This window comes from Triturus cristatus, chromosome 7 (genome assembly GCF_964204655.1).
Source record: "Triturus cristatus chromosome 7, aTriCri1.1, whole genome shotgun sequence".
NCBI lineage: Eukaryota > Metazoa > Chordata > Amphibia > Caudata > Salamandridae > Triturus > Triturus cristatus.
In genome coordinates, this window is record NC_140590.1 from 1,775,519,712 (window position 1) to 1,775,545,357 (window position 25,646).

At 41.8% G+C, this 25,646-nt stretch overlaps 1 protein-coding gene across 3 annotated transcripts in view; it reads right to left on the reverse strand.

Moving 5' to 3' along the window:
- Positions 1-25,646, reverse strand: part of LOC146813071 (rap1 GTPase-activating protein 1-like) — a 267,450-nt gene that overhangs the window by 79,298 nt on the left and 162,506 nt on the right. For all 3 annotated transcript variants that reach the window (XM_085620062.1, XM_085620063.1, XM_085620061.1), the window contains exon 8: positions 20,689-20,792. In XM_085620062.1, coding sequence (XP_085476188.1) covers positions 20,689-20,792 — 104 coding nt within the window. The remainder of the gene's footprint in view (positions 1-20,688; positions 20,793-25,646) is intronic.

Below are 25,646 nucleotides of genomic sequence, written 5' to 3' on the forward strand. Positions count from 1 at the left end.
GGGTACTGTGGAGCAGAGTTTAAATTTAAACATTTTCTTGGGTAAATACACCAAGGCTAAACAAGGCAGGCTAAACCGAGCATTTGTGGACTTAACTGCAGCCTTTGACTGTGTCATTCATGATAAATTATGGAAGATACTGGTAGGTTTGGGGGTGAAAGCACCACTCGTACAGTTTTTGAGGCAACTCTACCATGATGCAACGGCAAGGGTTCGTTAAGGGGTTGGCAGGGAGTGTACAGTGCCATTCAACATACGTAGAGGGGTGAGACAAGGATGTGTTTTGGTGCCCTTCCTATTTACATTATATAAACGATCTGGGACAGGTATTGGCGAACAAGTGCCAGGATTTGACACAAATTGATAAATGTCCCATACCTGCCCTAATGTACGCGGATGACGCTGTCCTGATGTCACGAACATCACTGGGGCTCCAACGGGTAGTGTAAAGATTCACCACGTTTATGCACAACTTGGGTCTCACAGTAAACACCTCAAAAACCTTTATAATGAAATGTGGGCCAGGTAGTAATAAATGTAGAGACATCAACATCGATGGAAAATTGGTAGAATTTTCTAAAATCTTTTCCTACCAAGGGATTCTTTTCATCCAGAAGGGGGCTTGGACCCGGGCAGTCCATGCCAGGAAATTATTGTTTTTGGAAAGTGACTACCGCTTTAAGCAACTTTAGTAGAAAACTGAGTAGACGTCCACCCGTAGAATTACTGCAAATCTATCAGGCAAAGTGTGTCTCAACGGCTATATACGGAGCAGGCATTTGGGGCTATGTAGATTCTGAGCCCCTACAGCTAGTCGAGAACACCTTTTTTCAGATTGCTGCTGGCAGTCCCAAACAGTAGGTCCACTCACATGTGTCACGTCGAATTAGGAATATCGTATATATCTGACATAATAAAAATACAACCTGTATTAGTGTGGCATAAGATACGGATTACTGTAAAAACCTCCCATAATCAGAAAATTTTACATGACAGTCGCAAACTGCAAGAGGCCCTGAATATACAGTGGTTAAAGTACGACTAATCTTGGGCATCCTGAATATTATAACGATCCTGACACCATAAGTGCAGTTGTGAGGAAAGGCCTTAAAAGAAGATGCCTGTCATTTTTGGAGACAAGTAAATCCTCTATAAAGATGTCTAAACCAACAGTACAGGCCCATCAGCTAACACGGCTACATACAGAATTCAGCAGTATCTGAGAAACACTTTAGGTGGTTATGATAGATTTGTGTTAACACGTTTTAGACTAGCCATCGTGCACAGATTAATCAGTTTCCCCTACATGAACGACTGGTCCAGATTTATGAGTAAATGCTCAGTCAATGATGTGTCCCAACAGTCGACACTGCACGTTCTTTTGCTTTGCAAATTTTAACCTGTTCAGAGAAGGAGGTGGATTTTGCCAATTTTAAGAATACTTGACTTTAGACAATGTCGGCCTGCGTTATTGGTTATGCAACTACTACAGTACGAATATTTTACCACCTCAATAGCTGTGTTTTTATAAAACGTTATAAAATGTAGGAAAACTATTTTATTATGCGTTATCGACGACTATGATGTGGGAAAGATATAGATGTATATTCATGTACTGATTTTTAGATTGTATTTTTATATGACTTTTTTAAATTATGAATTGTTAATTACGGTGTATGATTTTATGTGCTTTTATGTTTTCTTTCAAGAAATCGAATAAAGCTTTATTGTATTGTATTGAGAAAAGTAATGAAATATGAGAGGGAAATGATGAGAGAGGTACCTGATGCAGCCTGTCAAGAAACAAGAACTGTCAGTAGAGAGATACTTTGTGCAAAAGAAAGAAGATACAAAGGCAGGTAAGGGTGAATTTATGAAACAGGCTTTACTACACTGTCCAACTGCACTACCTCATTCAGAATTCAAAGTAAGACATCTGCCACAAGAACAGTTAGAAAGAGGACAGGGAGAACAAAATACTATGCAGAATGCAGAAGTTGTGGGGAGACAGACATATTTCTCCGATGCACTAGACAAAAGGTCTGCATTAGAAATAATGTTGAGATCAGCTGCGTATTTATTAGTGTTCCATGCAGACTGCTTAAGAGTACATTGACAGTTTTGTATTGAAAGGAGAATTCGATACTCTTACATGTACTAAGGTACAATATTGATGCAGAACATAAATGATTTGTATTAGGTCAGCGCTATTAAAGAACAATACACCACAGATACTGACATATCACTGAATGTCTTAGCTGCACTGGGACATAGGATGTCCCCTGATACCATACACATTTGTTCAACAGGTGGGCTTCTACTTGGGACAACGTTTGTTGAAAAGGCAGAGACAATTGAGCACAAAGTGCATAAAATAAATGTTGGCTGCACCACCACTAAACAGCCGTAAACAAGTCTGCACATTTTTAGGAATGGCTGGCTACTGCCACCATTGGATTTCAAATTTTCACTATTTGCTAAATTATTATTGGCCCATACCTGCAAGGACAAACCCAAACATTGCCTTGGACAGCAGACATGAACGTAGCTTCTTTGCCATTAAGCAAACTTTATGTGAATATCAGAGGAGTAGACAAACGGCAGGATAGATATGCAAGACACATCATTTGATGATGCTGGAAGGGAGTCATGTTATGGATGGATGTATTCATGCTTGTGCACATAAATACCTTGGTCACCTGCATGCCTTCCCTCCACTACCCCTTCTCCTGAGGGTGCTCTAGAAGATTCAGAGGGAATGTGTAAAAGAAATTCAGATTGCATCTTTTTGGGCCAGAAGGACTTGGCCCATATGTACGAAATTCTGAACTTTTGATTCCCAAATAGTGAATCCACAGATATCGCTATTTGGGAATCGCAAAACGGAATGTATGTAAACTGCGATTAGGAAATCACAAATTGGGAAGTCGCAAAAGTACAATTTCCTAATAGGAACTTGCAAAAGGTACACAATAGTTCTTGCACGGCATGATCATGTGTCCTTCTTTTCACAAACTCAGGACTGCTATAAAATCCTCCTTTTAACTATTGCAATAGCAGGGACACTGCAGCACTAGAATATAGACAGAGCCCTCACATAGTAATTGTTTGAAAGGCATATGCACATTTTTTTCTGAAGAGCATCAAAGGAGTGGATGTTCATGTGCCCCATTTCTTGGATCCACTGGGAAGTTCTATTTTAGTGATAGAGGATAATACACGCACACGCGGAAACTGTGAAAAACATGCTAAAGCAGCTAAATTCCATGTGAGTTGAGTCTTCATGTGAAAATCTTGCCCATGTTTAATTTGTTTTGAGGCACCTGTAAGGAAAAGCATAACTTGGCATGCAAAGTGTGTGCAAAATAGTCAAGAGTTGCCAGTGTGACATGGTTTCAGAGTTCCAGTGAGAAAAAGCCAAGCTAGGTATGCCTGGTCATGCGACATGCTTACAAGTTACATCTGACACTTGTGAGAGAAAAGTATATCAGTACATAATGAATGAACAGAATGTTTATTAGTGCAGTGTTCACCCCAACGGCATCTTGCCCTTTTGACTAGCCGAGAGAACAAGTGATTATAGTGACTACCATAGGTAAAAGGAAAAGATGTGCCTTCAAGGCTCTGCAAATAGAATAGGATGGGCTTCGGTAAGTTTTTCCAGAGTTTACTTCCAGTACTGAGAACACCCAGCCTCCTAGGTGCAGGAAACCATGGCCACATGGCAAGCGGTAGAGCAAAAAGGGTCCAAGGAAAGATAGGGATAAATTCAGGGCATGAAAGAAATTAGCTCCTGGCCATATAGAGCACAACAAACTATGCAGAGGGATTTAAATTCAATATTTCTTTCCACTGGTAGCCAGTGTATCTTACGACAAGCAGCTGTTACATGGTCAAACGTCTACAGCCTGAAGAGTGGTCTCACAGCCATATTTTGGAGGGGTTGAAACATGTTAATGGTTTTTACTGGGACACATTTGCATAGTCTAGTCTAAACGAGATGACTGTGCCCACCGATAGAGCTTTTCGCTGGGGTTTAATAATAGAAGGAATAATCTTCCTTAGGGTTCTCAATCCATTACCAGCAGGAGAGGTCTTTGAGATCCAACCACAGACATTACCTCACTGTCCCTCGCTTTTCCAAAGCCAGGCTAGGGAGTAGATCGTTTGGGGTGGGAACCACCAAACTGTGGAATTACTTGCCGCTCCACCTACACATGCTGAACTCAGAGCTGGAGTTCAGAAAGGCATTGGAAGCCTGGCTATTCAAGAATAGGGATTAGCACCTCGTTCGCTCTGCTCTGTTGGCTTCTTCCTTAGCGCTGGGACACCTCAGCGGAGGTAGCTCTGCACTTTATACATGCCCTTTATTATTATTATTATTATCCATATCAAAACAGAATCCAAGATTCTTGACTAGGACCACCAGATGGGGGTTGGAGGGTACCCAATTGTATAGGTTAAAAATAGGATGTTCTTAGAAAATCAAGGTTTCAAATTAATAACTTGCTTTTGCCTGCAATAAGTTTAATATATTCTCTGACAGACAAGATAGAATTGTTAGAAAACAAAAGTGAATAATATGTTGTATCTCTTCAGGGCGTGGTGATCAAATCTGAAGATCAATACAAGGTCATCCACATAGGATACACACTCCATGTCCAAAGATCTAATGATGCCAATAAGAGGCTTCATGTATGTTAATCAGAATGTGTGTTCGTGATGATCTCCGGGACACTCCACACAAACCTTTTTGACGTATTTTGGGTGCTTTTTTAAAGTTTGCACCGGATCACCACCAGATCAGAATCGATGGTAATAGCATTTCCAAAATGGTCATTTTGAGACTAGTGGAAATTAGGAAATGCTATATACATGTGGTTACTGATTCAGAAATAAAAAATTCCTATTTACAATTTCATGTTTACGAATCGCAAAATGCGATTACTACTGGGTAGAAATTGCATTTTGAAATGCGACATATGCCTTTCATACATACCGAAAGGCAATTTTGCATTTTTTATCGGACCGAAAAAGCGTTTTGGACAGTTAAGAAATGCAAATCCAATGCTACATGTGGGCCTTGGTTCCCACTATTACAGAAAATGTTGATGCATTCCCAGAAAAACTTGATAAAGTTGTTTACAAAGTGATAAAAAAGAATAGAATTGTTTATGAAGCATTACAAAATAGAAGGAAAATAGCAAGACAAACTGGTTAGGGATGGGAAGAAGACACCACTAAAAGGTGAAGAATGGGAAAAGCATGTGCCTATGTACAAGAGAAATCTAGCAATTCCACCAACAATAAAATATTATACTGTGGAGTTTCACTCAAAACCCACCTAGCAAGGAGATCTCTCTATATAAATTGAATGTAGGAAGAGCTACAATGCATACATTTGAACAGGGTAAAACTATTTTCACGTGCTCACCCATTATTAGCTTCCTTTGGTGGAAGTGGGAAAGAGAAAAAAAACATCTACAGCTGCACCACATCAAGGGTAGCAAGAGCCATATAAATGCAAACCTTTATCCCTCCACTACCCTTCTCAGTCCAAATAATCTGACGAACATATCCATCACTCAAATTACTTTCATATTTTCACTATACTAATTCACCGCTAATCCTTTCTGGGTTCCGAAGTAGCGTGCTACTCACCGAACAAAGCATTTCAACGCCCCAGCAGGGGTAGTAAGCTCTATATAAATGCAATTACAATACAATACAATTATATTTTGATTCAGAAAATACGACTTTTACTGGGTTCGTAGATTTCTATGGAATACATGACTAGTGATATGATACTGGAAGGTATGTGAGAAATACAGAAAGATGCTACTAATAAGAAAGAAAGATAATGGTTTGTGACTGGCACACGTTTGAATAGGTGCTGGATGGCTAAAACCAGAACACAGTGTATGCTGCCAGACAAGTATCTCTACCCAACAGCATTAACACTGCAAAGCCCTGCACACAATCAGGAGAAGTGCCTTAGTGAATTATGTGATCATGCTTTGAGTAACAAGAACATTGGGAAAACATGCAACAGAGGTGTGTCACACTTGTATGGTGTGTAAAGCCCTAGGGGTGAGCTAAAGTGCCACTGTGCCCATCACCTAGAAGCAGTGGGTGCGGTCAGAAGGAAGAAGGACATGCTCAGAATTTAAGATTTGCAAATATGTGCAGAAACATAATTAACATGGATGGACATTTGCTGATTACAAAATTAAGCCCCACTTAATAATTACTGCCACCATCTAACACACCATCAAATAATTACAGGTAGACCAGTGTCTACTACCATACCACCTACCAGACGTGCTTCAAGCGCTGATGGCACCACAGAAATGCTCAATAATGAAATGCCTGCCTATCTCTCTGAACTAACAAAGGCGCAAAATTATTTTCCAAACAGGCAGCCAGTGACAATAACAACCCCATAGCGATAAAGTTCAACAGGGGGAAGCCATATATCCCCCTGTTGGATGTTTGACTGGACAAGGAGAAAGAGGGAGGTGTAGTGTCCTAGCCACAGAGGACACAGACGCAGGGTCAGGATTCTCTCAACTTTCTTTATTGCTACCTTCCTTAATCGATTCCTTCTCATTACTGCCATTCCCCAGGGCATGACTCCGCCTCTTCCCTTATCCCATCCTCAACCCGCCTCCTCAGCCGAGGAGGTCCTAGTGCCCAATGATTGAATGCAATACTACAGGAGGAAGAGAGGATCAACTGTAAAAACCCCTTCCTCAAACACACAAGTCGCACGATTTTTCGATTCTGCAAATCAACAGTTATGTATTACTGTTTTACTTTTATTTTTATGTCTTGTTATATTGCAGTTTACCTTGCTTTTTTACTACTCATGCCTAAGCTCATGTCAAAATGTTACTTGCTTGCAGAGAGAAATAGCTACATAAAGCAATATACTCATAGTATTCATGCTAGCTTGTTAGACACATGTCAGAAATAGGACAAGAAAGCACCAATGATTCATGCTTTGTATCCTCATTGATACCCCATTTCCGATAGATTAAACTCGATTAAGGAAGTACCCCTGGGAAGAGCGTTATGTTTCTTCCACCTTTATCTCTTGCAGGATTAAGGCCCGAATGCAGCCGACACATGTCCAGGTAGCACATTTTAGGCTTAACGCCACAAAGTATGACTCACTGATCGAAACATTACATGTCCTCACAGATAGGAAGAGCGTTGAGTGTGAAATGGGATAAATGAAGAAAATAGGTCATCACAAGGTCAAAGAATGGATAGCTACTAGTTCGAGACTTAGGCTTTTTACGGGTGGCACACCCGCCCACCGAGTGCAGCAATTACTTAGCAAAACCCTTGCCCCCAGACTTTCCAAGTAGGCCAGGACTCACAATCATTGAATCAGTCTGTGCTCATGACTGGTGGCATCTCGTTATTGAGTTCACCTGTGGGGCCATATCTCTATGGAAAAGCACTAATACTAGTCAGGATGCAATAGGAAAGTGTGCGAGTACTCGGACAACAATATTGTAGTATATGCTTGGGTGAATGGGGTGGTAAATACTTGTATGTCATAAAGTTAACATCGTTTTCTTTACGTTTTAGGGGGAATGGCACCTTCAATGTAGGGAAAAATACCAACTACAACACCACAGTAAACAACGCTGACATCCAGGAGGGCATCTCCAGCCTGATGGACTACTACTGGCAGTGCAGATGGTCCACAATATGCATTGCTCCCCCCTTAGTGTTGACTGTAGTGTTTACTGTAGCGCAGTCCACAACGCAAATTGGGGACTGAATGTACCATGTTGCAAAGGAGCAAACTTTTCTGGGAGATGATGTAGCGTCCGGCCACATCCTTTTCCCTGCCCAAACTGATTTTCATGACCTCCTCCACCATTTATCACATGCTCCTAATGTTCCTTTTTTTTTAAAACCGTATTCCTGCCCATTGATCACACCTCATCCGGCCCAAGCTGGAGAGTACGGTCCGAGCTGGAGAGTATGGCCTGAGCCTGAGAGTCCGGCCCAGGTGCGGAGAGTACAGCCTGGGTACGGAGATTTGGGCCCGACTGCAGACGTACAGATACAACTCGTAAATTACCTCTGTGAATACCAAAAGTCGTAAGGTTAGACTTTTGTCTCGGATTGCTTTTGTGAATCGGGCTCTTAGTTCTTTAGGAGGCTTCCAATCAACATGGATTGAATTTTGGATCCTTCGACTACCTGCTTGATGACTCTGTTATTCCTCAATGTTGTTCCAGAATCTCCACTTAAGGACCGCTGATGCATGCACTTGAGGTACACCAGGAAGCCTTCTTCAGTTCTAATGAAGATAGCAATGCCTTCAAGTATGACCAACTATTATCATCTCTACCAGCTAGCTAAGAGGAGGAGGACCTCTGAAGGGGACAACTGCATCCGCAAGGCCGCCGAGCATTACTATAATGGTATTTGCTACTATATATGAGAACTTCTCTCGTGTACCAACTGATTGAGTCAAGAGTATATGGAATTATGTCATACCCTAATTAGTCAAAAAAAGAAGACCAGTTTGATACAATTTGAATCCTTTATGGTCAACACAGAACCTCAGCAACTGCATCATTAGGAGTGAGCACTGGGTGTGGCAGAGGACTTTCAAAGGGGTAAGTCACCGCATATCTAGCTTCTTTGCTCTTTGTGTTGTCCTTACAATCCCTAACATGGACTGATGCCTGTTTTAATAGCCATACAGACCCAAGCATTGATGCCCTGCACATACCTATTTGTCAGCTCGCAGAATTATAGTTGCAAATTATTATAGTTCCAACATAGGGGCTGATTACGATGTCGTCTGGAAACTCTTCTGACCGAATCGGTTTCAGAATTGTTTCTGACTGAATCGGCTTCTGTGAGTCCGACTGCCCGAGTTCAATGCTTCCGAAAATCGTTTGGTTGGACTCGAATTGACTGCAATGGGAGCCTAAGTTCCGAATTACTAAAGGGGGGGTTGGGGAGAACCTTTGACCCTGTGGCGGCCTCCTCATGGTGCCTGTCACACTGTGCATGCATGGGAAGGGGGACCCAGGGGTACCCGCACAGGAGCGATTTGGAGGGCTCTGGGTGAAGGGGGCCTGCTGCGGGCCCCCAAAGTCAGATTACAACAGCTGATTCATGTTGTAACAACCGATTCAAAAAGGCTGTCCGAATCTGACATCCTAATCGCTTGACTGGAAACGAGGTCCGTACACCTCAACGATTCAGCTCCGACTTGGTCACTCCCAATACCTTTCGGAACTGATTTGGACAGTCTGAATGCTTTCCAGCTATCGTAATCGGTTGTTTGGAAAAGTATTCGAGTTGGTCGGAAAGGTGAGTTCCGAATTTGGACGAATTGAATGCTGCTTGGTGCCTTTCAGAACGACATCGTAATCAACCCCATAGTGTCCAGTGCCTGTGCTGCCTAATGATTACTTCAGACTGCTTAAGGATTGTAAAATATTGGGTATGATTTCATTTGGAATGTTTCATGTTATAATCTTCAGAATTTATAAAAGGAGGGACCTGAGAGAGGAACCAAGGGCTCCGCTGAGAGGACACGCTTTTCTGCAGCATTGCCACACTGCTAAATATTTACCCTCCCTCCAAATAGAACAAAACACAGTGCATTCTTGCCTCACCTACTTCATATCCTCACCGGAGGACTAGGTGACTCAATGCTCGGTGTTTGGTTGTCCAGTTGGTGGGCAGGTGGATTGATGATTTGGGCCTGGAGGGTGACCACAGGGGCCGGTGTCTCACGTTGTGGTACCCAACACCACCCATGAGTTGTATGCTCATTTAGGGGGGGCCTAGAGTGGAAGTGAGCAGCGGTGGGGATCTGCAGCTGCCCACTTGTGCTTCGGGGTTCCAATGATGCGTGTCTGATGTTCGTCAGGGACTCAAAGGTGCCATGATTGTTGGAAATCCCCCATCCTCCAATCTTCCGCCCTCCCCTTGGTGATGTGATGTGTTTGGAACTGCCTGCCTCCTGGATCAGAGAAACTGAAACATTAGTGACAAGGACTGCAACCTGGCGGCCATCTTGGGCTCCCAGAAAAGGCATCTATTGCTTAGATGGTTTGCTAGATACTAGGTTTAGTTAACCCAGTACCTTTCTATATAGAGTTTAGTGGGCTAAGCAAAGATTCTTGAAGCAAGAGCGATCATAGAGTAAAGCCAAGTTCAGTGATAGAAGGGACAGGGTTGGAATGGAAAAAGTAAAATACACCACAAGCTGCGCAGCTCAGACAACTATGTTGTGCTTTAGTGTCTTTGCCAGAAGGTCTGTGTAGTGTCACCCCAGGAGTGAACATAACACTGCAATAACCCCAGAGGTATAAAAGACAAAACACTGGTAACAGATTTGTAAATTTTAGGTACAGCTGAATGTGGTAGAATTGGAAAATATGGGTTGGGTCGACAGAGTATCAATCTTGAGGCACTCCATTCACATTATGCTAAGAATTTTGGAAAAGGTAACAAGTTTGATCTTATTTGCCCTGATTTTCTGGTAGTGACTTCAACCTTTGAAGCGTCTTGCCATATTCCAACTGCAGCTACAGAGAGATGTATGCCAGCTGAAGCTACATTGGATGAGATAAGAAACAACACGTCTGATTGTCTTTGATTCCTTAGGCGAGGAGGATAGTTTCTCTCACTTCTTTTCCTCAGAAAGAGATCAATATAAAATAAATCTTGTTGGATTTGAGGCTAATCACAGTCTGACGAGGTGTGTGCAGGCCAGAGTCACTTTCTAAAGATACCAGTGCTTGAAAAGCTCCTAACTGGCATCGTTATTTGGGTTCCTTATTCTTGTTATACCTCTTCTGTTTACCTATCCACCAACCTCCTCTCTTGTATCTGCTAGCCTTCTCACCTGTCACAGACTTCTCAAGGGGGATATTTGCCTGTAGGCAAATATGAAAGAAGTTATATGAAAGATATGAATTTAAATGAAAGAAATTAAAGGATATGAAATGAAAGAACTGTGAGACTGCAAACAAAATTGCTTTAAAACCATTGTAATAGCTAACCCCTTGCTGATCTATTAGCTACAGTCTTGTTTTTGTATTGTTCCCATGTTATACAAGGGTCTGCACAGTCTTCTCACTTCTGATGCACTTAACCTCATTCTTGTGTTTGGTATCCTAAGAAAGGATTCATATATTGTCTAGCTCAGCCGCATATGATAGTTTACATTTTTGTATCATTCTCAAGGTCCTTTTTCATTCTTCTCGTGATGAGGCTGTGCACCAGCCAATCTTAGAATCTGTTTCTGTCTTGTATTTTCATTTAGAGCAGTGTCAGTAGAACACGTACAAAAGTCATGCCGATAGAGATGGGGTTTTATTTCTTTAGAGTGGACATGCTGCTTCAATGCATAGCAATAGTGTACTTTGCCTGTTTTGCTGAATGAATGTGTGCAGACTTCACATAGGTGTACATGTACATGTGACAATTTGATGCCTCAGCTGAGAACCACCTACAGTCGTCTGAGTTGGGAGAGGCCTGGACCGGACTTCCCACAACGACCTTATGCGCCAAATGTAGTGGAGATATTCTGAGGTTTTGAGGGCACACTGTGTAAATATGCAATGTTGGCTGAGTAGGAGACGATGGGTAAAGCTGGCTTAGGCAGGTAGATCAAAGGGAGTGTCAGGAATCAGGACATTGTACATGCATCCCTCGATAAACAGAATTGAGCATAAGAAATTAAGCAGATTAGGGGAACACAGACAGGAGAATCAGGACCCTAGCACAGACCCCATAAGGATGAATGTGCATGCTACAGAGGCTCACTCATTCAGACACCCAAGAATTTTCATGAGCTTCACAGCTGGGACTGGAAAACTTCCAAGAGCAAGGAGTTCAGTGAATGTGAGTGCAAGATACTTCTGTCCTCCCTCCACAAGAGTGGTAACACAGATAACTGTAAGACCCCTCCTTTGTCCTTACAACTCTGCCTCCATCCACGGATTGAGCTGCAGCACAAGGTTGGCAGATACCTTTACTTGCTCCTAAAAGGGTAAGTGAGCACAGGATTAGGACAAGAAATCTAAGCAAGTATTGGCCTTGGCAAGAGTGACTCCCACAGACACCATGTGCCACCGGCATGAAAAAAGCATTTGTTGGTCCCTGATACATTGGGTGGGACTCACTCAGAAAGATGAATTTGATTTGGAACGCTTAGGAAGCCATCTATAGATCCAAAATAATTAGATAGACAATGAACAATGGCCAGTCTTCCTGAATTGGTATGAGTAAGCAAACTAAAAAAAGCATGTTTCAAACAGGGCTGGTGCATCCACTCCAAACCTCCTCACTTGTTTTCCCAGATTACCACTGACATATTAGAATCAGGAGAAGGGAAGGTAGAGGATATACTAGATGGTTTAAGTTTCCTCATGCTGGACTGTGTTGCTAGGGCAACGCCACCCAGAGCGCTTGTAAATAGGACAGTGCAGGGTGTCCAGCAAGCACAAGGTGCACAAGGAGGTGATGTGCAGTTTTTTGCTGTGCTACAACTTGGGGTAATGCACTAGAGGATGGTGCACAAGACTAGAGGTGTACTCGAGAACCCCATTTTCCCAATCTAGACTATGTGTCAAATGTGTGCAAGCTGGACCCTGAACAACACAAGTTCACAGCCCAACTATTAACTGGGATAGCCGTAAGCGCACTGCGATCTGACTAGCTAAAGCCCCCATACTGTGAGGGACAACCCACACCATCTTCCAGCAACACAGAGCTACACAATGCCTAAGATGGAACTGAAGAAACACTCCTGTCTCTGAGAGAAGAACCAGGATTGGTAGGAACATTTCTATGCAAGTTCCCTAGTCCCTGAAGGTTTGATCGGTTTCGAAAAACAATTTTCCAACACCTGTGAAAACCCTTTCAGATTCAGTGAGGAGTTGCAGGTTATGCTTTAATAATAAAAGCCCAGCTGGGCAAACAGAGTGAAGAGAGTGAATGAGTTTTAGGGAAGGGCATTTCGCCACAACATACACTGGCTGGGGAAGCTTCCTTAGCAGCAGGTATGAATGGACTGTTGAATGTTGTGATGGATGTGTGTCCAGTTAAGACAGATTGGACGGAAATCTGAAATTGTGAACAGAATAAAAGAGAATTGCCCGCTGATTACTTAAAGCAAAAGATGTCTTCAAAGATGTACGTACATTGCCCGACTGCTAGAACAACCTCAGGAAGCTGTAGGTGCTGCTTTTATTCAGGGATTACTACCAAACGTTCATGAGCAGTCGCATACTATCTACATCAGGTCCACCAGAATGGTAAGACTGAGGAAACCAATCTGCATGCCTGAGGAGCATTGACGCAGTCTCTCTGTACGAACTGTTGAAGGCAGGAACTTCGACTAAAAACTGTATCCGAGCGGACTGTGGGTCTGCGTAGAAGATTTGTGCCAGAGCGCCCTATGCAGCTGCATCGAAGAATTGTGCTCATGTAGACTGGGCCCCTGCATCAGAGACTGCACCTGACGCTGCAGTTCTGACTTAAATCCCACACCTGACACAATATCATACTTGAGCCAGTAGTGGGTTTGTCGGCAGCTGGAGGCATGCATTATTATCAAAGCCCCCGCAAGCCTTTGAGGACTCCAGACACTGGCCCCATTGCTACCAGCTGCAGCCTGTGAAAGAGGGCAGAAAGAACCTTCAGCCACCACATCTCCTCCCAGAAGAGGGAGCGAAAAGCACATGTGCTATGTACCCCCTCCAGCTGCATGAGAAGGACTTAAACAACAACACTGTAGTGAGAAGTGTAAAACAGGATTGTGGTAGACATATCAGAGGCAGGATGTTAAAGGGTCACAATACTGTGGCCAGAATATATAGAGAAAAATAAGTAGAAGGGGTAAGTGCATATTCTTAACCCCGTCAGCGATGTACCTTGAAGATATATAATTTACTAAGGCATTTAAATGTGGAGGTATGTATAGAAAATCTATACAAAGTTACCTTTTGATATTTTGTACCTCAATATTCTGGTCAGGACATTGTGACCTTTCAATATTTTGTCTTCAATTTTCCTGAACAGCACCATAAAATGGGAACTATAGTCTGTTTGTGAAGTATTAAGCTTTACAGTGTTTTTCATTACCAAAGCAAAGCTTGCACACTACCTTTTTGAGAACATTGGGCCTGGGCTCCATTGCACCGAATACTGAATGATTTGTATTTGGTCCAGTAGCTCATGCTTGCCTTGTGGCCCCCTGAACGGGGTCTGACATAAACCTGCGACAGGGACTTGCTCTGCATCTCCGCTTCAGAAGCAAGCTGAAGAATCCACTTTAAGGAGCAACTTCCCTGCAGCTTGCAACATTAAGGCAATTGAAAGGGTTTTCGGCTGCTAGGCTAATCCTGGGAAAGGAGTAGTGCCTGGAATTATATTCTACTTAGCGCATACTGAACAGTTTCATCACAACCTAGCTAGTTTGGTACTTATACAAAATATTGACCTGAAAATATCAGGGAAAGAAATTGTTATTCAAAAATATCATGATACAAAAGAAAGTTGTCTAGAATATCGTTTGTTGGGTAAGCGATATCATTTTTAAGAATATAAGTGTTTTTAATATTGTTTTCAGTAATATTGTTGTAAAAAATTATTTTGAAATCTTCTGAATCTGTTTAAGTTAATATATTAATTGTATGTGTTACCATTGTTGGTATAATATTATTTTTATCAAAACATGGTTTTGAATTTTAAGTGATTTATAATTTTTTATTTAATTGCTATTAGTAATTTATTGAGATGTTGTGGGTTTTAGGGTTTGTAGGAGGATATGGTGGGAAGTTAATTCAGTAATAATTAACAACTGATTATTAATTCCTAATAATAATGTAATTGATTAATAGTTGTTTAATACTGATGTTTTTAAGTTATATTTTAGATGCGGGTTTCCGGGTTTTTAGGGGTATAGAGTGGGAAATTAATAAAGTAGTTATTAACGAACAATTATTTTTTAATTGTTAATTCATTATAGAATGTATTGCTAATTATGTAAGTTGTTTTATACTGATTTATTGTAGGTATATTTTAGGTGTGGACAGCTGGGTTTGCGGACATATAGGGTGTGAACTTAATTGAGTAATAACTAACAATTAATTATTCTTTTTTAATTATTTATTTCATTTATTATTGATTATATTAATTGTTTATTGCTGATTTATTTTAGTTATATTTTAGGTGAGGGCTGCTGGGTTTGTAGTGGTATAGGTTGTAATTTAAAGAAATAAATATTTATGATTACATTATTAATTGTTAATTATTCAATTGAATATTAATTATGTAAATTGTTTAGTACTGATTCGTTTTAGTTACATTTTAGGAGGGAGCTACATGGTGGGTAGGGGGATAGGGTGGGAAGTTATATAAAACTAAATGCAATTTAATGTCAATTTTTTCACATTATATGTTATTTGATTACTAATTCTACAGATTGATTTGGTTATTAACAATTGTGTAAATGTTCTATTGTTCATTTTATTTTTGTATGTATTATTTATATATGTATTATACATGTATTTTTAAGAATGTTTTACTTTTTTTGGGATGAGTTGCTTGGGAAAAAAATAAAATAATTGATATGTATATGTAGTCTATTGATTGGTAATTAATTATGTATATATTTTTCTTAACTTATGATTTAACATTTTGAATAACTTTTATGGTAAGTGTTTGTGGAAGTTCATTTGTGCTGTGACATTTGTTATTTGAATTGTTGTTTAATGTATTAATTGAAATTGAATCTATTACTAATTTTTTTATTGAGGTAGTTAGGGAAGTTGAATGTATTCTAACTAATTTGATTTTTTCCTTTCTTTCCTATTTATATTTTTATTTGTTTTAGTGTTTTTGATACATATATATATCTTATGTTAAATAATAATGTTTAAATTTAGGGCCCAATTCAGATGCGGTTTGGGGAGCTTCCCAACCGAATGGGTTTAGGAATGGTTTCCAACCGGATCAGATTGGGAGAGTCCAACAGATCGAGTATGATGCATCCGGATGCTTCCAGATACGATTTAGTTGGACTCCCATTGACTTTGTTCCGACTGAATGCATAGGCTTCCATTGAAGAAAGGGGTGGCTGGGGAAAATCGGGCACCCTGTAGCAGGCACCTCCTGGTGCCTGCCACACTGTACATGGCTGGTAAGGGAAGATCTATGGGTACCCTCACAGGCCCAATTCAGAAAGCTCCAGGTGCAGACGGGCCCACTAAGGGCCCCCAAATTCTGATTCCAAATGCCGATTCTATTGGTACGGCCTTACTGATTAAGGGCCAAACCCTTGTTTGTTATTTGCCGATTCAAGTCAGACGGCACGATTCGGAAAAGTTGTTCAAATTCAGAATTGTACTCGGTCATTTGGAAACGCGGCCCGTAGAGACGCGAAATTCTGCTCCGTAGGCTCGGTCATTCAAAATGCCGTCGGGGTTGGATTGGGATATTCCTAACGCCTAACTCGCATCATACTAGGTCGGTCAGAAACTTTTCCAAGTCGGTTAGAAAGACACATTCCGGATCAGAATTGGATGGAGCAAATGCTGTTAGGAGGCTTCCTAACCGCATCAGAATAAGGCCCTTAACGTTTAAAAGCAATTCTACATTACTAGGGGTATTCATATGTGAAATGCTTTTCCTGCTGTTGCTTGGACTCTCTTCCAAAATCCAAATAATTCCTTGGTGCTGTGCTGACTGAAGTTGGAACACTTTCCCTACTATTGCACTGTTTGGAGTAGGAATAGTAAATTTAACCCCTCCAAGGTGCAACACTTTCCCTAATGTTGCGTAGACTGGAGCCGGAATAGTAAATCTAACCCCTCCGAAGTTTGACACTTTCTCTACTGTTGCATAAAATGAAGTGGGAATAGTATATCTCATATTCCCAGACTCCAATACTTTTCATAATGCTGATTAGATATATTTTATGGTATTATGAGTTTATTGCTTAGATTTTGTATTATTTGTTTTTTTTTACTTGTTTTTAATGCTTATAGTATTTGTAGTTAGTGTACTTATGGGGTTTTAAATTCATTATATTTTATTATTGGCTAAAGTAATTAATTTATGTTGTCATTTAATTGTTTATATTTTTATATAATTGTATTTATTATTTTTCTTTTTTAACCTCTTTTTTCTATTTTGTGTATATACATATCTTAATTTATATGCTTTTTTATAGTAATAAATATAAAAGATTAAAAAATAAAATTAACATAATGTAAAATATATAGTTTTAATACTTGTGTTAAACTATATATATGTATATCTATATATATATTTATAGATAAATAAATATAGATATATGTATCAATGCATATATATGTGTGTGTGTGTTTATATAAGTGTATATTTATATAAAGTATTAAATATTAGTGGGATTTATTTAATTTTACACTATATTAATTTTATATATTATAACATTTAAGATTTAGTACTTTAAACTGTATATATATATATATATATATATATATATATATATATATATATATATATATATATATTCACTGAAAAAACCATAGGTTTCACACATGTTATAGTTAGCGGAAATTTTACTGATAAAAAACCAATGAAATTCCCCCGTTATAGTTAGTGCAGGAAACTATAACTCACGCGACCGCAATCCTCTGCTGATGCTAATACTGTATTTAGACACTTATTTGCCCATGTCTTCTTCCATAAATTTTTAGCTATACATATATTACAAATATTTTTTTTTCATAAAGACACATATGTCATCAGCAGAAGATTGCGGTCGCGTGAGTTATAGTTTCCTGCACTAACTATAACGGGGGAATTTCATTGGTTTTTTATCAGTAAAATTTCCGCTAACTATAACATGTGTGAAACCTATGGTTTTTTCAGTGAATTTGCAAGGTTTTTTAAATGCTAATTCCTAACTATAACGTGTGTGAAACCTATGGTTTTTTCAGTGAATTTGTACGGTTTTTTAAATGCTAAGTTACTTTACGCCATTCGTGGCGTGCACGCCCACTTAGCAGTTCGTTCCGTGCGCGCACGGTGCGCTTCGCATTCCGTGCGCGCACAGTGAGCACGCGACTTTACGCAGTTAGTGCCGTGCGCGCACGGTGGGCACGCGGTGCGCTACGCGCACCGCGTGCCCACGTTACGCTAGATGGGCCATGTACGCACGATGCGCTTCGCGCACCGTGCGCACATGGAGGACATATTATGCGCTTCCTTGTGATAGGTAATCTGTTGAAATTTTTTGGGGAAATGCTGTGCTCTTATATGCCATGCACAAATGGTGGCCTTCGGCCACCATTTGCACACGGGGTGGAGAGAGTGGGGTTTTTTTTTTTTAATAATTATTTACCGTACGCGTACGGTAAGCGTACGGTAAGCGTAATCGGCGAAATTTTCGAAAAAAAATAAATTACCGTTTTTTGCCTTGGGGGATCTTTGAAGACTCAACTAACATGGTTATGTGCATGGGCGCTGTCTAAACAGCCCCTTTATATGTTTTTGGCATTTGCTTATCAGCTCCCCCCTCAGAGTGCGAGAGAGAAAATGGCAGCCGCCGCTTCCTGGTTTCGACCGATTCGAATGTTTACTAAGATCTAAGGGCCAATCAGAATCGTGCTCGCGCACGCCACCGTACGCGTACGGTAAGCGCACCGTAAGCGCTCCGTAAGCTGGCTCAGATATATATATTGATTTAAAGGCTATTTTCTCAGAATCTACTGAACAGATTTACACCAAACCTACAAAAGGCACTTCCTTGACCTGAGGACTACCTCTCTGCCAAATTTCAAGTAATTCTGTTCAGCCGTTCGGGCTGTAGCTGTGTCTAAAGGTCCTATGGAAAAATGCATGGGAAAAACGCGTTTTGGGACCCCCCTTTTATCTCAGCCCCCGCTTGACGAATCCCCCCGAGACTTTCAGGGTAGGAGCGGAGCGTAGCGCCCCACCTATTTTGAAAAATTCGCGAGGATTCGTCAACCGGCGCCAAAGTTATTCAAAATAGAATGTTGCGGATTTCCTATGGAAACGTGGTCCTAACTATAACTACCTACTGGCGACCGCCAGTAGGTAATATATATATATATATATATATATATATATATATATATATATATATATATATATATATATATATATTTAAAAATGTCTATTTTGGGATGATTTTTTGCGATATTAGTGTCAACAGTTTAGATAGAGATCTTATGGGCATATATTTTGCGCTCCCGGGGGCGTTCTGCCTTTCTCATGGAGACAGATCCATGCAATTGGGGAAATGCCTTTGCCCCTGCACCTATGCTGTATTACCAATAAAGGTGCAGGTGCACACTGGCTGTCGGATAGCACACAGACTGTGTCATTCACAGGGAGTGGCACACAGTTAGAGCGTCCTTAGGACATCTGGCAAGGGTCGCCTCACTGGCGGGTGCAGTCACAGCTCAGTTATGCCTGGAATCCCTTCACTCTGCTCTGAATTGAGAGTCTAACTAGCAGTTTCAAACCCCACATCTGTCTTTCAGTGCTACAGTGACCCCAGTGAAGGCACAAATTTGCGCTTGCACTAGAGATTGCACAGACCGTGTGCACGATCTGGAATAATGCAACAGACCTCATGTTTCATTATTTGTGGCATGTGTTCATTGTAATTGTGTACCTTTCATATAACTTTCACTGGGTGTGGAGCAGCGGTCGAAGTGGCAGGATCTGAGGGAAACGACGTGCATATACTTTTCTAACTTAAAAAAACCAGTTCCCCTAGTTTTTGCGAATACTCCCAGGATGGTTAATTTCGATAGTTTAAATGCTTCCGCTGAAGTGTAAGGCAAGGAGTCACCTGTGATCTGAAACCGAGGGTGGGCAGACAGCTAAACAAGCCTTCATGCCAGGGAGCCTGCCTGCCTGAAATAAATCTAAATGTGCACAACCGGTTGCTGTGCACAAGTAAAGGCTGCTTGGAAGCCCCTATTGGCTTTAATTTTGGGAATCACTTGAAGCTTCCTGATGACACAGTTTTATTCTTTTTGAGTAGAACTGCAAGGGAGATACCATCTGAGCTGTGACGGGTGTGCTTTGACTGGACAGTTACAAGGTAGTTGCACTATGTACACTCTGGGTATTACTAGAATCTACATTTTGGAAGCGCTTTATCTTAAACATTTTGGCTCAGTTTGTAGCAGCCTTTCTTGTACTGTGTGTAATGCAAGTTTAAGACAATGACTAGCACATTTACAGTGCTGTATGTTACAGACTGGGACTCCGCAGCACAACACATACACAACTCCCTGTTCTCCACAGCATCAACCAGGTTTCACTTCTGTGGCCCTTTGGTTACAGACACCGACCTCTGCAGTGCATTAACTAATAGAGCTTTCGTAATGTACGATAGTGCATCTCCCACTGATTAACTTAACTTGCATTTAGTTTTCATTTCAGCTATGCATTATTTTATGTAGTTACCTGAAGGTGAAAGACTGAAAGAAGTTACAGAATATTTTGTTTTTTTAGCCATGCATTTGACTCCGCTGCCACGTTCACTCAGCCCGCCCCTTTTGCACACAGCATTACAGTTCCCATACTTTTTTAATGCACTTTGACCTCTGTTGGGGAGAGAGAGGGAACCCACATTTGGGAACGAATTTAGCAGCATTCACTCACCTTAGCAGCAGCCGCAGGTGTTCAAGCTTATCAATCTGCTCATACCTCACGGAAAGCACCATGTGGCCCAGGTTGGCATCGTTGGCATAAAAGTTCTGGTGTTCCTAGGTGGCAACAAATGGTCTGTTAACAACAGATAAAACTTCATGGCTCAGAACATTTTGTTTTTCTACATAATGCTAAGCTTTACTAAGACCCTTTAGGGATTCCATTCAATATTTGCTAGGACATCCTAAAACACTTGGTGCAAAAGAAACAATCATTGGCAAAGACAGTTGGACTCACTTTGCTACTGCTTTGTGGTCAGTTGCTACAATTGTGCTTGCCAAATCTAAATGATTATAAAATGCACCTATGCTGGTAAAGCCAATAGTGGTGACCAGCTGTCGTGAAAGTCTATTTCGTGTACTTTCAAGAGGCGTGACACAACATGATGTTACACAACATAGCAGCCATACTAAAAGTACAGAAGATAATGTTTTCATACATTCAAGATGGCTGAAGCTGTCTTTAGCGAGATCACAAAAATCAGACACGGCAGACTAACAAATAACGTTTTGTTACCTTGGTGATAATTCTGTTCATAGGGTGACTTTGCATTGAGGAGCACGTCCAGCGATAGTGTGGTGAGAGTGCGCATCTTTACAATGTGACTCACTCGGATATGGCTTTTCATTTAGTTTTACTTCTTTGTGTAATTGGTTGTGAGCTGCACTTTATTCAAGAAGCTTGTTTACTGTGTGAGAATGAAGGCACCACATAATTTCCTGATTTAATATTTTATTTCTGCAGCTGCATACGTCACATGATTTCTGTTAAGCAGCCGGTACCTGCTCGGCGCATTTGTGTCCCCTTAAGGCCTTGATATGTCTGGGTGTCCTTTTTGGATGAGGCTCTCTGCCTCCCTCCTCCACCCCCAATCAAATCAATTATTACAAATAAGGGCCTAATTAAGATGTCGGTCGGAAAGCATTCCAACCGACTCCTTCTCAGAATCGGTTCCGACGGACTCAGGGTTGGCAAGTCCGACCAACCAACAATGATGTTTCCGAACACCGTTCGGTTGGACTCCCATTGACTTGAATGGGAGCCTGTGTTCCGACTGACAACACAGGCTCCCATTGAAAAAAGGGGTGGTTGTATAAAACCCTGCACCCTGTTGCAGGCACCCCATGATGCCTGCCACATTGTGCATGGTGGTAAAGAGGGATCCCAGGGGTAACCCCATGGGCCCCAACCGAAGGCCTCCAGGTGAAGGGGGGGTGCTACGGGCCCCAAAAGTCATTTCTGGCAGCCGTTCTGTGTCGGACAGACCAATTCGGAAAGGCTGTCTGAATTTGACATGGTAATACGTCGGTTGGAAATGCGGTCCGAAGAGCTGTACGATTCGGCTTTGACCAACTTGGAGTCTCCCAATGCAGTCCAAAACCGAGTCGGAAAGACCAAACGGTTACCTTCTATCATAATCGTTCGGTTGGAAATGTTTCCGAGTCAGTCGGAAACATGGGTCTCGACACAGGTTAGGAGAATCCGAATGCCGTTCAGAGCCTTTCCGACCGACATCGTAATGAAGCCCTAAGTGTGTTTGCCTGATGAAGAAAGAATATGCTACTTACCAGTATGCATCTGTTCTTGGCATGTAGAGCTGCAGAGCCACACACTTAGGATAGTAGATCGCCATCTGGTGTTGGGCTCGGATGCTTGCAGGTTGTTGTTGTCTTCGGAAGAAGTCTTTGGTCACGAGACAGGTGACTCCTCCCTTGGACTACAGTGCGCATGGGCATCAACTCCATCCTCAGATTGTTTTTCGCCATGATGGGAAATGATGGAGTTTGTAGAAAAGAGAGAGATGTCCATGTGTAATGTCTAAGTAAGACGCTGCTGGAACAGATACAGGTCCCGGGGAGGTGGGTGGGCGTGTGTGGCTCTACAGTTCTACATGCCAAGAACAGATGCATACTGGTAAGTAGCATATTCCGTTCAAGGCATATGAGCTGCAGATCACACACTTAGGATAGACTATATAGCAGTGTCTCCCCTAGCGGTGGTCACCTGTATCGGTTGCAGCAGTTTGAAATAAAGTTGTAAGGACAGCCTGACCCACAGAAGCTTGTTGCTTTGCTTGCACGTCAACACAATAGTGTTTATTGAAGGTGTGTGTTGTAGACTATGTGGCTGCCTTACAAATATCTTCTAAGGGAATGTTTCCTAAGAATGCCATGGAAGCCCCTATTTTGCGTGAGGAATGCGCTCTAGGGAAAACTGATAGTGTGCGTTTAGCCTTGTGGTAGCATATTTGGATACATTTAACTATCCACCTGGCTATCCCGGATTTGGAAATGGGGTTGCCTTTATGTGGTGGAGAGAAAGCAACAAATAATTGTTTGGTTTTGCGGAATGATTTGGTTCAGTCAATGTAGTAAGCAGGGCTCTTTTAACGTCTAAGGTATGAAGAGCTCTTTCAGCTACCGAGTCCGGATTTGGGAATAACACTGGTAGTTCAACTGATTGGTTAAGATGGAACGGAGATATTACTTTTGGCAGGAATTTGGGATTTGTCCTAAGAACCACTTTGCTGCGGTGTAATTGTAGGAATGGTTCTTGTATGGTTAAAGCCTGGATTTCACTTACCCTTCTAAGGGATGTGATAGCAATAAGGAAAGCCACTTTCCATGTGAGGAACTGCAGTTCGCATTTATGCATAGGTTCAAATGAGGGTCCCATGATCCTTGTAAGAACAATGTTTAGATTCCACACTGGGGAAGGTGGTAATCTGGGTGGAATAATTCTCTTAAGGCCTTCCATGAAGGCTTTAATCGCAGGTACTCTAAATAGTGACAAGTGTTGTGGATTTTGTAAGTAGGCTGCTAATGCTGCTAGGTGGAGACGTATGGATGAGTACGCTAAATTACATCTTTGTAAGTGTAGTAAGTAGCAAATGATGTTCTGGATGGATGCATCCAGTGGGCATATATCATTGTTGGTGCAGTAAATGGCAAATTTTTCCATTTTGCAGCGTAGCAGGCTCTAGTGGTAGGTCGTCTGGCCTCTTTTATAATGTTCATGCAGTCTGGTGGTAGGTTGAGGTAACCGAACTCTAGGACTTCAGGAGCCAGATCGCTAGATTCAGTTGACCTGGATCTGGGTGTCTGAATTCTCCATGGTTCTGGGTTAATAAGGATGGGGAGAGGTGCAGTTTTTGGTGTGGAACTAGAGAGAGTTCCAGTAGCGTTGTGAACCAGGGCTGGCGTGCCCATGTGGGAGCTACTAGGATCAGTTTGAGAGACTGTTGCCGGAGCTTGCGTACCACGAATGGAATGAGTAGGAGAGGTGGGAAAAGCGTACGCAAATCTGCCTGACCAGTTCATCCATATCGCATTGCCCTTCGACTGTGGGTGGGGAAACCTGGCGGCGAAGGTTGGGCATTTTGCGTTTTCGTGTGTGGCGAACATATCTATGTCTGGTTGGCCCCATTGTTGGAAAAAGGGGAGTAGGACTTGTGGGTGTAATTCCCATTTGTGGATCTGTTGAGTCTGACGACTTAACAGGTCGGCAATCTGATTGTGAACCCCCGGAAGGTGATCTGCAAGTAGGTATATGTTCTGGGGAACGACCCATCTCCAAATGTTCTGTGCGAGCTGGGACAGCTGGAGAGAATGTGTGCCTCCTTGTTTTTGTATATAATACATGGCTGTCATGTTGTCCGTACGGATGAGGACAGTCTTGTTGTGTAGATGTATTTGGAATGATTTTAGTGCTAGGAATATTGCCCGTAGTTCCAGGTAATTGATATGGAGCACTTTCTGTTGAGTGGTCCATTTGCCCTGAGTGGTGTGTCCTAGGAGATGGGCTCCCCATCCCGTGAGTGATGCGTCCATTGTTAGCACTATTTGTGGAAGAGGCTCGAGGAACGGCCGCCCTTTGGACAGGTTTATTGTGTTCCACCATTTTAGAGAGCGATGTGAGCGGCTGTCCACCAACACCAGATCTGTTAGTTGTCCGTGAGCCTGATTCCACTGACGTGACACTCTTGCAAGGGACGCATTTGTAGTCTTGCATAAGGCACAATGAAGATGCATGACACCATCATGCCTATGAGTTGCATGAACACTCTTGCTGGAAGAGAGTGTTGGGTTTGGGATTTTGCGATCAGAGCTTGTATATTGGCTATCCTGGCTGGGCTGGGATATGCCAGGGCTTTGGAGGTAATTATGGTAGCTCCCAGATATTGATGTATGTGGGAGGGTTGGATATGAGATTTGGGATAGTTTATTGTGAATCCCAAGCTGTGTAAGAGTTGAATAGTTTGGTGAGTGTGTAGAATGCATTTATTGAATGAGTTGGCTTTTATTAGCCAATCGTCTAGGTACGGGAAGACATGAATTTGTTGTCTTCTGAGATGCGCTGCTACAACTGCTAGACATTTGGTGAATACTCTGGGCGCAGTTGTCACCCCGAATGGAAGGACTGTAAACTGATAGTGTTGTCCGTCCACCATAAACCTTAGGTACTTCCTGTGAGCAGGATGTATGGGAATATGAAAATAAGTGTCCTTGAGATCTAGTGTGGCAAGGAAATCACCTTGTTGCAGTAGTGGGAGCACCTGTTGAAGAGTGATCATATGGAAATGATCTGAGTTTATATACAGATTTAGGGGCCTGAGGTCGAGTATTGGTCTTAGAGTCCCGTCCTTTTTGGGGATTAGGAAGTACAGTGAGTATACCCCTGTACCCTGATGTTGTAAGGGAACTGGTTCTATTGCGTGTTTTTGAAACAATGAGAGAACCTCTTGTTTGAGGAGCGTAAGATGGTCTGGTGACATGGAACGCTGCTTGGGTGGTATGTGTGGGGCGGGTAGTGGTGAGTTCCAGGCAGTAACCATACTGGATAATTTGTCTTACCCACTTGCCTGTTGTGATGGAGTTCCAGACAGGTAGGAACTGTTTGAGTCTTCCCCC